Source organism: Balaenoptera ricei, chromosome 6, assembly GCF_028023285.1.
Source record: "Balaenoptera ricei isolate mBalRic1 chromosome 6, mBalRic1.hap2, whole genome shotgun sequence".
NCBI lineage: Eukaryota > Metazoa > Chordata > Mammalia > Artiodactyla > Balaenopteridae > Balaenoptera > Balaenoptera ricei.
Genome location: NC_082644.1, coordinates 86,360,639 through 86,373,810, shown reverse-complemented (window position 1 = coordinate 86,373,810; position 13,172 = coordinate 86,360,639). Strand labels below are relative to the sequence as shown.

At 52.0% G+C, this 13,172-nt stretch overlaps 3 protein-coding genes across 3 annotated transcripts in view; all 3 read right to left on the bottom strand.

The window, feature by feature from the left end:
• LOC132367176 (olfactory receptor 13C7-like) overlaps positions 1–3,380 on the bottom strand; it is a 93,483-nt gene extending 90,103 nt beyond the window's left edge. The window contains exon 1 of the mRNA XM_059925064.1: positions 3,290–3,380. The gene's annotated coding sequence lies outside the window, so the exon portion shown is untranslated. The remainder of the gene's footprint in view (positions 1–3,289) is intronic.
• SPAAR (small regulatory polypeptide of amino acid response) lies at positions 1,299–3,378 on the bottom strand. Its single transcript, XM_059925068.1, has 2 exons — positions 3,290–3,378; positions 1,299–2,786 (listed from the first exon to the last, which is right to left on the bottom strand). Exon 2 carries the CDS (start codon positions 2,446–2,448, stop codon positions 2,221–2,223), a length of 228 nt encoding a protein of 75 aa, XP_059781051.1. The 5' UTR covers positions 2,449–2,786; positions 3,290–3,378; the 3' UTR covers positions 1,299–2,220.
• Positions 3,381–6,600: 3,220 nt separating the features above from the next.
• HRCT1 (histidine rich carboxyl terminus 1) lies at positions 6,601–7,619 on the bottom strand. The gene has a single exon (XM_059926485.1). The coding sequence runs from the start codon at positions 7,397–7,399 to the stop codon at positions 7,073–7,075; it is 327 nt and encodes a 108-aa protein (XP_059782468.1). The 5' UTR covers positions 7,400–7,619; the 3' UTR covers positions 6,601–7,072.
• Between the last annotated feature and the right edge of the window lie 5,553 nt (positions 7,620–13,172).

Below are 13,172 nucleotides of genomic sequence, written 5' to 3'. Positions count from 1 at the left end.
ATGGATGGGTGGATGGGTGGGTGGATGGGTGGGTGGATGGATGGGTGGGTGGATGGGTGGATGGATGAGTGAGTAGATGAGCGAATGAGCAAATAAGGAGACCTCAGGGCTTGACAGACTGCCCGCCTGCAGAGTTAGGCTGCCCCCCACATTGCTTGTTTTCAGAGCTGTGTGAGTCCAGCCTAGAGACCTTCCTTCCATGGACCCAGGGAAGGATGTGAACACACGATACAGAGGCAAAGCCCTGGGCCTGGGGTCCTGATACTTGGGTCCAGCTGAAGATGCCTGACCTAGAACAGAGCTAACTCTGCTTGAGATGAGAGAGAGGCTGAGGCCCACTCTTCTCTCCCCTCCCAGATCTCGCACTGCCATCTCTGCCCACCTGGGGCTCCTGTGCCCGTTATTTCTTTGTCCCTGGACACCCTCACCCACCTCTGACTGGTCTGCGCACCTCTGAGAACAGGCCGCTGCTGAGCTCCTGTGGAGATGCACCACCCAGGACCCCTTCAAGGAAGGACTTCAGGGCCAGCCTCAGCTGCAGAGCTGCTTCGCCTGAGGTCAAACTTGGGGGGCTGGGGGGAGCACTCAGAGTCAGCAAAGGTGGGGGGATATTAAGGGCCTGCATCATTATTTGTCTCTTTCCTCTATCTAATCCTGCTTCCTCCTCCTTCCCCTCACAGATGTTGACCCCTATAAACATCTTGTACCCCAAACTCTGTCTGGGCTTCACTTTCAGAGAACATGACCTGAACAGTTCACTCCACTCAACTGAGGGCCTCCAGGTCCTCCCTGCAGCCGGTACCCTCCACATGCTCTATGAAGGCCCCGCTTGCGGGCTCTAGGGTCCAGAGTGACCAAGACGCAGTCCCCAGGAGCTCCTGTCCCTGGGCTGTGCCTCTTCCCTCCCCATGTTCACCCCACTCCACCCCACTCCACCCCTCTCCACCAGCCTGACTCTCTCCCTGTCCCCTTACCCTTCTGCACCTCTGCAGCCCTAAGCCTCTCTCTCTGAGAGTCCTTCCTATGGCAGCCACGTGGCCGGAGTGGCCCATCCGGGCACCCTCAGGGGCCAGACCTCCTCTCAAGGTCAGTCCTGCCCCCTTCAACAGGCAGGTCCTGGGAGAGTCATTCCTTCAGGGCTGGCTGGAGACATGAGTCAGGAGACTCAGAATTCTGCACCCTTCAAACCATATGCTAAATATGGTCCGGCATTTATTTCATGGGTACAGAGAAAACAGATTTTCTATAAATAAAAACTGAACATCTATTTATTTGTGATGCAAACAAGAGCTTTGTTACATACTGTCAATATAACATAACATTTTAACTTATTCGAAATTAACTTTCAGTTCTGTCATTTGGAGTTCTATCATTTTTCTATCATTCCTGAGTGACACAAGTCACTTACAGTCTCTAAGAATAGAAGTGACCTATAAGAATATAGTAATAAAGTCTCATTCAAAATATGTTTCAAAGTCTTCTTTCTGGCTTTCCTGTTAATAAAACATCTTGTACTTTCTGTGACTCTATTTTTCTCTTCTGTTTCCTTTTGTGATTCCCCAACCCTGATTCTTGGGAGACCCATAAAAGGATATGCATTTTCAATTAAAAAATAAATCGCCAGTTCCCAGGAAGCAGCCCTTTGGTTTCAGAATTTCAGGGCTGATTTCAGGTAAAGGGTAGGAGGCAGATCTCAGGGGTGGGCTCTGCAGGATATGCACAGGCAAGTAGCAAAATGACTCAATTAGAGGAACAGATAAGAAGTGGTTTGTAAAACTGTCCACTGAGGGCGCTGCTTCCTCTGGTGGCAATAGAACCAGTTTCATAGGCATCCTGGGATAACTTGAGTTAACCAACACTCTGTTCACAATAAAGTCCAGTGATATTTCAGTTCACCGTGAAGCTCAGAAGAGCTGGCCCACCATGCCATCCAACACTGCCCGTTCACTCAAGCTCCGGACCTCTCCTAAGCCCCATCCTGTGGGTTGGGTCCAGCTGAGCTCTCAGGGGTCAGAGCTGACTCCCACCTGGTTCCATCACCATGGATCTCCCAGACTGGAGGGCATGGCGAACTGGGATGGGATGGGACAGGGAGTTTTCTGGATATAGGCAGGGAAGGACAGGAATGCCGGGCTTGGAGGAGTGGGTCATCAGAGAAGGCTTGCTGGGGGGTAGATGAGTCTGACCACCAGCAGAGCAAATCCTGGGGGCTGGTAGGTCTCACATGAAGGTCCAGAAGTCCCGGACACCCGCCACTGGCTGGGCATGATGACCTGGCCCCGTGGAGAGAGAAGCCTCCTGGCGAAACGTGGCCACCGTGAAGCTAGGGCGTGGGCTCCCCTGAGAATCCTGGGTCCTTGAGTCACAGCTGAAACAGCAAAGGATGCAGGTGATGGCCACGGTGACCACGAATAGTACGGCCACCATTCCAATCACTGCCGTTTCCATGGCCCCGTTTGGCCACTGACCCACTGAGCAACCCGGGATGCGTCTCGGACCTTAGCTCCCCATCCGAAGCGAGGGGCTCTTGGTGATGGCAGGTACCCTTGCTCCTCCAGCTGCTCTCCCTGTGGTCTTCTAAGAAGATACCGGTCTGAGGCCCTGGCTGGTGCCCCCTCTGGGCCGTTGGGTGCCCCACATGGCTCTACTCCGACCTCAGTGGGTCTCTGTCACTGTTTTCTAAGCCTCGGGCCAGGTTTCTAAGAGCCATGGGCAACTCCCCTGGCAGCTCTGGAAGAAGCGCTGTCCTGAAAGATGTGAGCTCAAGACTCCCTGGATGCAGGGGGCTGGAAGGAGAAGGCAGAAGACTTTGCTCAGAGGGAGCCTCACTAACCCGGCCCTCTGATGACGCATATGGATTTCACGAGTGTTTGTACACTCAGACAAAAGACAAAATACTCCCCATCCTGTGGATCCGAGATGAGCCCAGGCTCCTCCCCTGGATGAACCTTGGGCCAGTCCTTGAATCAGCCTATCTGCTGCCTCTCGAACCCCTGGCCCTGTGCTGGGGGCAGGGACGAAAGTGGGGAGGAGGCAATGGCAGCTCTGGGCCAGATGCAGGGAGTGCTGCTAGGAAACAAGTGCCCTTTCACTCGGCCTCCTTTTCTGCACGGGCTGGGAGAGTGCTGTTTAGATAAGGCAGGTCATGCTCCGGGCGGGATATCTGAGCCTTCAGTAACTACTGTGGGCTCCTTAGTCCCTCTCTCCATCTCCTGCTCCAGCCTCCCCGCAGCCCTCCTCGCTGCCTGCTCGTGCCAGCTGCTCACACTCAGCTGCCGTGAAAACTTACCCTGGGCTCCGCGAGGGACAGCTCTGGCTGTACGCAGTGCCGTGGGCTCCTGAGCCGGTGGCCACCCCAGGGGCCAGGCCATGGCACATGCATTCCCAGGGTACCGCAGCTTTGGTCCTGCCGGGGACGAGGCTCTGAGATGTCTGAGCGGCTGTGAGCACTTCCTGCATTCCTTCCTCCAATTGTGAGTGAGGGCCCAGGACCCGCACAGCTGCCGGCCCCCTTGGTGACTGCACTCACCCCACCTCACCCCCGTGCACACCCATGCCGCTCCAGCCCTGCTCCCTGCCAGGGTCTCCACTCCACCGGCTCGGGGGAGGGGGTGAGCCAGGCCCAGGCCACGAGTAAGTCTGCCAGAAGGGGCTCCATCCTGACTGTCACTCGGTCACAGCCCTTCCACAGCCAACACCTCCTGAGACCACCACCACTTCCGGAAAGTAGACTGGGTTATTAGCCCCACTTTACCCAACCTTGGAGAAAAGGTATTGTGAGAAACAAGAATTCCAGGTACTAGACACAGTCAGGCACTATCTAGTATCATGGTTCCAGCAACATTGCGAAGTGATATTATCTCCATTTCAGAGATAACAGTGCCCATAGTCACAGAGGTTAAATGACCTGCCCACGGCCTACTGCTAGTTAGTAGTGATAACTAGAGTACCAAATAGTCTAGGAGGGGCTTCCTCCCTTTCCTCTTAGTTCGATGCTCTCTCTAGGTACCACCGGTCCACAGAGCAATTGCCTCCTTCTACAGTTTTACTGATCAGAGTGCAAAGGCCCAGAGAGGGCCAAGGCCTAGCCCAGGGTCACACAGCCTGGGTCCTTTTCAATTTCTCCAAGGCCCAGTGAACTTTCTTTGGTACTAGTTGTAGGAAACTGCCTACACACAGAATGGGAGAGTGACTGTTCGGAGTAAATGATACCCTGCTAAATTCTCTCTCTTCCCTTTTCTAAGATGACCGGACACCCACACAGAGGAGGAGCCCGGAGCCAGCGGGGGCTGTGACAGGAAGCTGGACACTTCGAATTATTTGTATTAACTGGGGCGACCAGAAGAAGGAGACAGGAAACATGATGAGCCAATCTGTGGGGCCTGTGGTTTCAGACTGAATTACCAAAATCAATTAGTCAGTTAGGGAGATGGAGGGCACCAGGGGAACTGCTTGTCCTAAGGGTTTATTCCAGGTATTTTCTCTTCTTGCGACTTCTGTAATCCTATGATAGACAGTCCCTGCCCATGAGCCCCAGATGCAATGGGGCTCCCAAAGATGTCTACCACTTAGACACACATCTGTCATCCCAGCATCCATCACTGTCTACTGGTCAGAAGAAAGACCACGCCCCATACATTCCATATATATATATATATATATATATATATATATATATATATGTATATAGTGGGGTTTTTTGTTTTTTGTTTTTGGCCTTACCACATGGCATGTGGGGTATTAATTCCCCCACTAGTGATCGAACCTGCACCCCTTACTGTGGAAGCTCAGAGTCTTAACCACTGGACCACCAGGGAAGTCCCCCATACATCCCACTTATATTAACAAGGGAAAAGGTGATGGCAGGCATCCTGGTTCTCCCAGAGGATGCTTGAAGCCACACTTAGGAAAGACAGGCCAGCCAAGGCTGACATGGGGCTCTGCAGAGGGATGGGGGGCATGGTCCAAGCCAGCAGGCTACAGACCTCCACACACCTCCAACACTGGGGAGATAGGGTAGGAACACAAGCTCCCTCAGCAAGGCCCCGGGAGCTCAACGGCCTAATCCTTGCAGGGTCCTACTGCTATACCTGGTGTCCCTGAAGCCCCAAGCTTCTGGCAGTGGTTATTCCAAGCACATTTACTTTTCTAGAGAGCATGAGGCTCTGGGAATCCTTCCTGAGCATCTGTTGTGTGGACTGCTTCCACCCTGGGTGGTGGGGAGCCTTCAAAGAGTTCTCAGACCTATGAGGGCAGGGGCCTTTGAATCTTGCCGTAAATCTCTAGGGAAAGAGAGTGTGTTCAGTGTGCCAACAGAAGTAGCGATAACAACAACAACAATAATAATAAATTGGAAACCCATAGGAGTGAGTAACGAATTCGTCTTGGGCAAAGACACAGAGTAGGGAAGGTGCAGGGTGTTTTCTGAGCCTGAGGACTGGAGCAGTGCGGATAGGACAAAAGGAACACGGGTAGGCACGAAACAGACCAGGGGGCCTTGAATGGCCAACCAAGGGGCAGAGACTTTGTTCCAAGGGCAGTGAGGAGGCTACAGTGTGGGGACGCTTCACAAAGGGACAGGGCTGGAGGTAGGCAGACCCGGAAGGCCTGTGGCAGGAGTCCAGGCTGGGGATGAGCTAAGGGCAGCCGTAGCGGGAGGGGAGGGGAGGTGGGTTCAAAAGGCACCGTAGACCCCGATCCACTTTCCCAAGCCTGAAGTCTAGTCCAGCCCTCAGTGTGAATTTGCCTCCCTCTCCCCCTCCCACCCCTTCCCATCCCAGCCCTCACAGAGAATCCACCAGGAAATAGAAAAGAAACAGGACATTCTGTTCCAGTGAGTCAGTCACCAGGCCCCGGACTTTCTGGCCTGTTCTCCAGCCCCTCCCCACCACCTGGCCTGGCCCCCAAGCCTCTCCCCCTCCACTTCCCACCCTGGCTCATGGGACTTCCTTCCTCAGGGAAGGCCTCAGAACAAGATTTCCGTGCTCACTTTGGAATTCCGTCAGCTGTTCTGGGGTATTTGGGAAAAGGCCTCCAGGCTTTGGCAAGAAGTTTCTGTCATCTATCCCATTTCAGGGAAGAGGAAACTGAGACTCCGAGGAGGCGAGCTCTCTCCCAAGGCCACCCAGCACCACACCCTCCCTCCCAGACACAGTGCCAGCCACGCACCGGTGGGTCAGGCTGGCCGGAGACTCAAGGCCTGGATAGGAAACCCTGACCCAGTTACCAAAGAAACATTCATTCAGCACAGCCCATGGAAGGGGGATTCTGCAATTCCAGAGCGCAGTCTGTCCTAGAGATGGACTGAAAAGAGCCCTGGAGGTAGAGCCCAGGGGCCAGCGTGGAGGGCCTCGCTCCTCCTCTCTATGAGCCCTCTCTGGGCAGGGCTGCCTGCAAACCCTAACCTCCCCCTCATCAGAGCTCAGGCCCCAGGCCTTCTCACCTACTGTCCACGAGCCCTGCAGAGCCGCCCAATCTCCCCCACTGCAGGGCCCGCACCAGGCACTCGTTCCCACCGGAGAGGAAGGTCCAGGGCAAGGCAGACACAGGGCTGGCCGCTCCCTCCCTCCCACTTGAGTTACAGTCAAGAGCCTCTTCACAAAAGCTTCTTAGCGGTTTTTATTTTCTTGTACTAAGGCACCATTGACTTGACTGTGCAGCCTCAAACTGCCTTCTGCAAATGAAAGGGCGTTACCAGGGCGCCTCCCAGCCACGCCCGGCCAGAGGCCTGGCTGTTCGGAGAGAGCAGGATACACCTTCTGCGCATCCCCGCACCCCTGTGCACCTGCACCAGACTGGCCGTCACTTCTGGTGCCCGCTGGGACTTACAGTCACAAGGTGGCGTCCGCCCCCAAAGGACCACCGCCACCCCTGCTCTCAGCCCCGTCACCCTCCGGTGTGCGCAGGGCCACCCCTGGTGCTCCTCAGTTCTCCGCCTCCGTAGCACACAGGGCACAGTAGGCGAATGAAGCCCAAGCAGGTCCTGACGTTCACCACCGAGAGGTGCCCTTCTGCACGGGAACCTCGGGGTCCCCGCATCCTGGTGATGGTGGGGCAGGCTGCCATTCAGGCATCAGCGGCGGCCTCGCTGGGCCTGGTGGGCGTGGTGGGCGTGGTGGTGGGCGAGGTGATGGTGGTGATGGAGGGCCGTGTGGGGCATGTGAGGCACACGGCCAGAATAACGGAAATGGTGCAAGCGTCCCAGGTGGCCCCGGCCTGAGGAGATCGGAGGCTGGGCCCACCGGACTCGGTTTCTCCTTGCAGCGGGGTGGTTCCTCTCCACGTCAGGCTCCTCCTGCCTGCAGTACAAGCAGGCGGCCAGCAGCAGCAGCAGCAGAATAGCCACAGCAGCGCCTATGATCAAGCCCACGAGGGTCGTGCTCCCCAGGAGGCCCAGCATCTGGGAGTTGACAGCGGCCTCCGCTCGGCGGCTCCTCGCTGCTTCCTCCCCTTCGGCAGCCTCTGCTCAGCCCTCACAGTCACTGGACTTTGTTTTCTCAGCTCCTGTGGGCTGGAGAGCAGCCAGGGAATGTGGGTGCAGCCTCTTTGGGCTGGAGCTGCCAGCCAAGGGGAGGCCTGGCCACTGTTAGCTCTGGGGAGGCCCACAGCGAGGCTTGGTCGGGACAGAGGAGCTGAAAGGAGGGGCTGCGGGGCGGGGAGAGGCCGGAGGCTGGAGATAAGAGTCTACGCCCCCAATCCTGCCGTTTGGCCAAGTGACTGGGCCAGCTCTGTCCCCTCCCTGGGCCTCTGCTCCCTCCTCTCTTAGAGCACAGCACATGGGTTCTCGAACCACATGACTCACTAGCCCTGTGATTGTGCACAAGTTTCCTAAACTCTCTGCGCCTCAGTTTCTTCATCTGTAAAATGGCTCATTAGAGTACATTTCCTCATAGGGTTTTCTGAGGATTCAAGGAGTTAAGATTTATAAGGCACTTAAACCAGGTCCTGACACGTTTGCCACTGATATTAAGGCAGTGGAGTTTGCACCAGTCGACTTGGGAGACCTCGTGCCATCTGAGAGTCTGCGGCTCCCTGTCCTGCAGCCCACAGAGGCCTCCTGGACTAGTCAGGTTCTATCGTGCAATTGTCCCACACTTCCGGACCTCAGGCAGGCCCCGCAGGCAGGGTTTTATCATCCAGGGAAGCTGAACAACTGTCTCTGCGTCCTCGGTCTTGCTGGATCTGGGAGCTAAGAGGGTCTGGGTGTTAGCCCAGGGCTGCAGGAGGCAGGAAGGAGGCCGCTGAGGTCAGAGAGGGCCCAGTGCCAGCCTCCTGGCTTCCAACCAACAGGCCCAACTGGCCATAAACGGCAGGCCCTCGCTCCACCCCAGCCTCCCTGCCCAGCAGTTGTGACACGCCATTCCTGCCTGGGGGAGAATTTACAGAGGGGGCAGGACCTGAGCAGTTTCGGATCCCTCTCCCCGTCCTGGTCCTGAATCCTCTGTTCATCTAGACAAGCGCTTACCCGTCCCACCCACATGTCCAGGGATGGGCGCCCACTATCTCCCCGGGCAGCCCCTTCTGCTGTGGGCTTGTCGGACTGTTCTCACAGCTCTTGCTCACATGCTGCAGGGCCTCCCTGAAGCCCCCAGCTCTGCATCTCCATCCTGAGACCACGGACGCCCGGGGGCCCTCCACAGTGAGCCCACCTCTGTGGGACCTTGGACAAGCCCCTCCCCTGCAGCCTGTTTCCTCCTCTGGAAAAGTGCCAGGGTAAGAGGTGACCTCTGGGGACCTTCCCTCTCTGACCTCAATCTGAGACGAGCTCTCTCAGGGAAGCCCCAAACCCTTAGGGCAAACCTCCTCTGGATGGAAAAGCCAAGCATTCCCTTCAACCAAATTGGGCTCTGGAGGCAGCGGGTCTAATGAGTCCTGGGGCTTTCACCCTGGGGCGGGGGGGTGGGGGGTGGGGTGAGTGTGGAGGGAGGAAGCCACTTGAACTTTTAATGATGCTCAAGTGAGAACTCCCCCCTGTGGCTTCTAGAGGCCTGCGAGCCCAGCTGCCTTCCCTGGGGGCCTGTTAGGAGGGAAGTGTGCTGGAAGGAGGAGGAGGAAGCCAAACAGAACTTTCTCCTTCTTGGGAGCTTCTGCAAGGAGACTCCCACTCCATGCCAGCCACGGGAGCGGGGCAGGGCCCTGCCACTGGCAGAACTCCAGTCAGCACTAAGGGCCTCTTGGAATCATGCAGACCCAACCCTCACTGAGAGCCAGAGAAACTGAGGGAGGGGACTTGCCTAAGGTACCCCAGCTTTGTGGGCTATTCTAGACAGCAAATAATCAAGACAGCACGATTCCTGGAGTGAGGGGGTGCTCCAGAGTGAGAGCTGAGATCAGCTGAGGACCGTCCACAGAGATAACAGGGAAAGGGTGTGTGGATTTGGATGACTTTGTGGGGAGCAGGGAATTAGGGGAGCTCCCCATCCTACACACACATACACACACATTTATTTTCTTAAGTGCAGGGTCACTCCCCATCTGGACAGAAGATACAACCCCAAGGTGGGCATTTGATTTGAAGCTTTGGGCACTCGGGAAGGTGTTGAGACCATGGTCCTCCAGGATGTCACAAGTGACTGAGACCTCCTTGGAGGGCTTGCAGGACTGATGACCTTAGAGGATGTGTGGCTGTGTCTAGGGATTCCCTGCCTCAGAAAAGCTGTCCCGTGGCGTTGTCGCTGTATTTCTCCCTTAGGGTCGGGGCTTCTGCACGCTCCACAAGCAGCCTTCCAAGATGAGGGGCCAGAGTTCCAGACAATACATACGGCTGATGGGTCAAGACTTTTGGAGTTCATATCATTAGCTTCACGCCCATGCTCTCCAGAGTGCACAGGCCTCTGCATGGACTTGCACACATGTGTACACTTGTAAACCAACATTGCACGGAAAGCAAACTCATGCGCCAAGAGTTGTGTGTGCACACATTTATACGCAAGTGCACAAGTGCACACAAGTTCCCTACAAGCTCACAAACTTGTGCTTGTACTGGCTGCAAGTGGTTTTCGGTTGTCCCATGACAGCAACCATTGTTTTCACTAATTGGTGTGGCACCACCTAGCGGTGACACTGTAAATAAATCAGTTTTGTATTCGGACCTGTCAAGTTATAGTTCCCTGATCTTTGCTTATAGATCTTAATTTGAACCCATCCTCTTAACTCCTCTCTGTCCCAAATTCTGGTCCAGAAACTGTAAGGAATTTCTACAAGATCTAGTGCAGATGGAACCAGACCGATGGATGTATTGACTAAGGAAGGGCATCACCAGGGAGCCCGACTGAGGGGCTGCCCCAGCAGAGCCACCCTAAGCCCCATGATAGACAGCCAGGACTATGCATTAGGGTGAGGTTGGCACAGGCAGGAGACATTTTGGGTGATGCTGGGAACTGCAAAAGTGTCTGCTCGCAAGGTAGTTGGCCAAGACTTAGCCCATCTTTTGGTTTGCACATAAAAGCAGAGACATTGGCCAGAAGGTTCCTAACCTGTGTGCTTATGCCAGTTAGAGAAAGGAGACATTCCTCCAGCAAACCTTGAGCTGCCTCTATAAATACTGAAAAGAAGTTGCCCAGCGCAGTGGCAAACTTCTCTCAAGAGCCCTCCCTGCACTAATCATGGCCAACTGGATGCCCCTACCTAGAAAACTACACCATAAACAAGTGGGCTTTTTTTTCCCTTTCTCCATTGCCTGGAACCAACATGCTTGAAAATAATCTGCATAATCTTTTCTAGAACCACTTCAAATTCTAATCCCAAACAAACATAGATCTAGGTAGGTCCTTCTGTAAAGGGGATAAATAAAGAAAAATTACTAGACACATGAAAAAAGATATAAGGTATTGTATCCTTACTACCAGAATTGCTAGAATCTTGAAAACAGACACTTAGTAAAATTCTCAGATTTATATTCTAAATAATATTCAAAAGGTCGGTCCATACGTGAGTTTGGGAAATATGTAAAACAAGAAATTTACTTTTAAATTAAAAACCACTCAAGAAAGACTGCTTTGAAAACCTTCCCCATAACTCTGAAAAAGAATAAAGAAAGAGGGAGAGAAGAAATGCCCAGGAAATCAAACACAGTTGGCCCTTAAACAACATGGGGGGTCAGGGGCACCAACCCATCCACAGTCGAAAATCACCTATAACTTTATAGGTGGCCCTCCATATCAGAGGTTCTGCATCCACCATTCAACCAACCATGGATCGTGCAGTACTGTAGTATTTAGTACTGGAAACAAAACCCACGTGTAAGGGGACCCATGCAGTTCAAACACATGTTGTTGGAGGGTCAACTGCATACTTGCATAATAGACATTCCAGAAGTAGAGAACAGAGCCCATGGAGAAACAATTGTTAAAGAAATAAAGAAAATTTCCTACCTGAAGAATTGTCTTTAGATCAAAAGTTGCACCGAGTACTAGGCAAACTATCTGAAGAGGCCAGGACAGGCCAGGCCAGACCAGACCATCTAGGTATATCCAGGTGAAATTTCAATAGTAAAAATGTCATGTGAAAAACAGGTTTAAAGGAAAGCAAAATGGTAGACCACTATGGAAACAGTTTAGCAAGTTTCTTACAAAACTTAACATACTCTATCTACTGTATGATCCAGCAATCACACTCCTTGGTATTTACCCAAAGTTACAACTTATGTCCACACAAAAACCTGCACACGGATGTTTGTAGCAGCTTTATTCATAATTGCCAAAACTTGAAGGCAACCAAGATGTCCTTCAGTAGGTGAATGGATAAACTAAGATATATCCAGACAATGGAATATTATTCAGCACTAAAAAGAAATGAGCTGTTGTTGCCAAAATCTTGGCTCTCTGTGCATCAATGTCAAAAAGAAATACAGAGATAGAGTTCTGGAGGAACGAGAAAAATGGCTTTTTTTTTTAAATGTTTACTCTTTTTTTATTAACATCTTTGTTGGAGTATAATTGCTTTACAGTGTTGTGTTAGTTTCTGCTGTACAACAAAGTGAATCAGCTATATGCATACGTATATCCCCATATCCCCTCCCTCTTGTGTCTCCCTCTCACCCTCCTTATCCCACTCCTCTAGGTGGTCGCAAAGCACCGAGCTGATCTCCCTGTGCTATGAAGTTGCTTCCCACTAGCTAGCTATTTTACATTTGGTAGTGTATATATGTCAATGCTACTCTCTCACTTTGTCCCAGCTTACCCTTCCCCCTCCCCATGTCCTCAAGTTCATTCTCTACATCTGTGTCTCTATTCCTGTCCTGCCCCTAAGTTCATCAGAACCATTTTCTTTTTAGATTCCATATATATGTGCTAGCATACAGTATTTGTTTTTCTCTTTCTGACTTACTTCACTCTGTATGACAGACTCTAGGTCCATCCACCTCACTACAAATTACTCAGTTTCGTTTCTTTTTATGGCTGAGTAATATTCCATTGTATATATGTGCCACATCTTCTTTATCCATTCATCTGTCATGGGCATTTACGTTGCTACCATGTCCTGGCTATTGTAAATAGTGCTGCAATGAATATTGTGGTACATGACTCTTTTTGAATTATGGTTTTCTCAGGGTATATGCCCAGTAGTGGGATTGCTGGGTCACATGGTAGTTCTATTTTTAGTTTTTTAAGGAACCTCCATACTGTTCTGCATAGTGGCTGTATAAATTTACATTCCCACCAACAGTGCAAGAGGGTTCCCTTTTCTCGACAACCTCTCCAGCATCTATTGTTTGTAGATCTTTTGATGATGGCCATTCTGACCGTGTGAGGTGATACCTCATTGTAGTTTTGATTTTCATTTCTCTAATGATTAGTGATGTTGAGCATCTTTTCATGTATTTGTTGGCCATCTGTATATCTTCTTTGGAGAAATGTCTATTTAGGTCTTCGTTTGCAAATACTTTCTCCCATTCTGAGGGTTGTCTTTTAGTCTTGTTTATGGTTTCCTTTGCTGTGCAAAAGCTTTTAAGTTTCAATAGGTCCCATTTGTTTATTTTCGTTTTTATTTCCCTTACTCTATGAGGTGGGTCAAAAAGGATCTTGCTGTGATTTATGTCATAGAGGGTTCTGCCTATGTTTTCCTCTAAGAGTTTTATAGTGTATGGCCTTACATTTAGGTCTTTAATCCATTTTGAGTTTATTTTTTGTATGGTGTTAGGAAGTGTTCTAATTTCATTCTTTTACATGTAG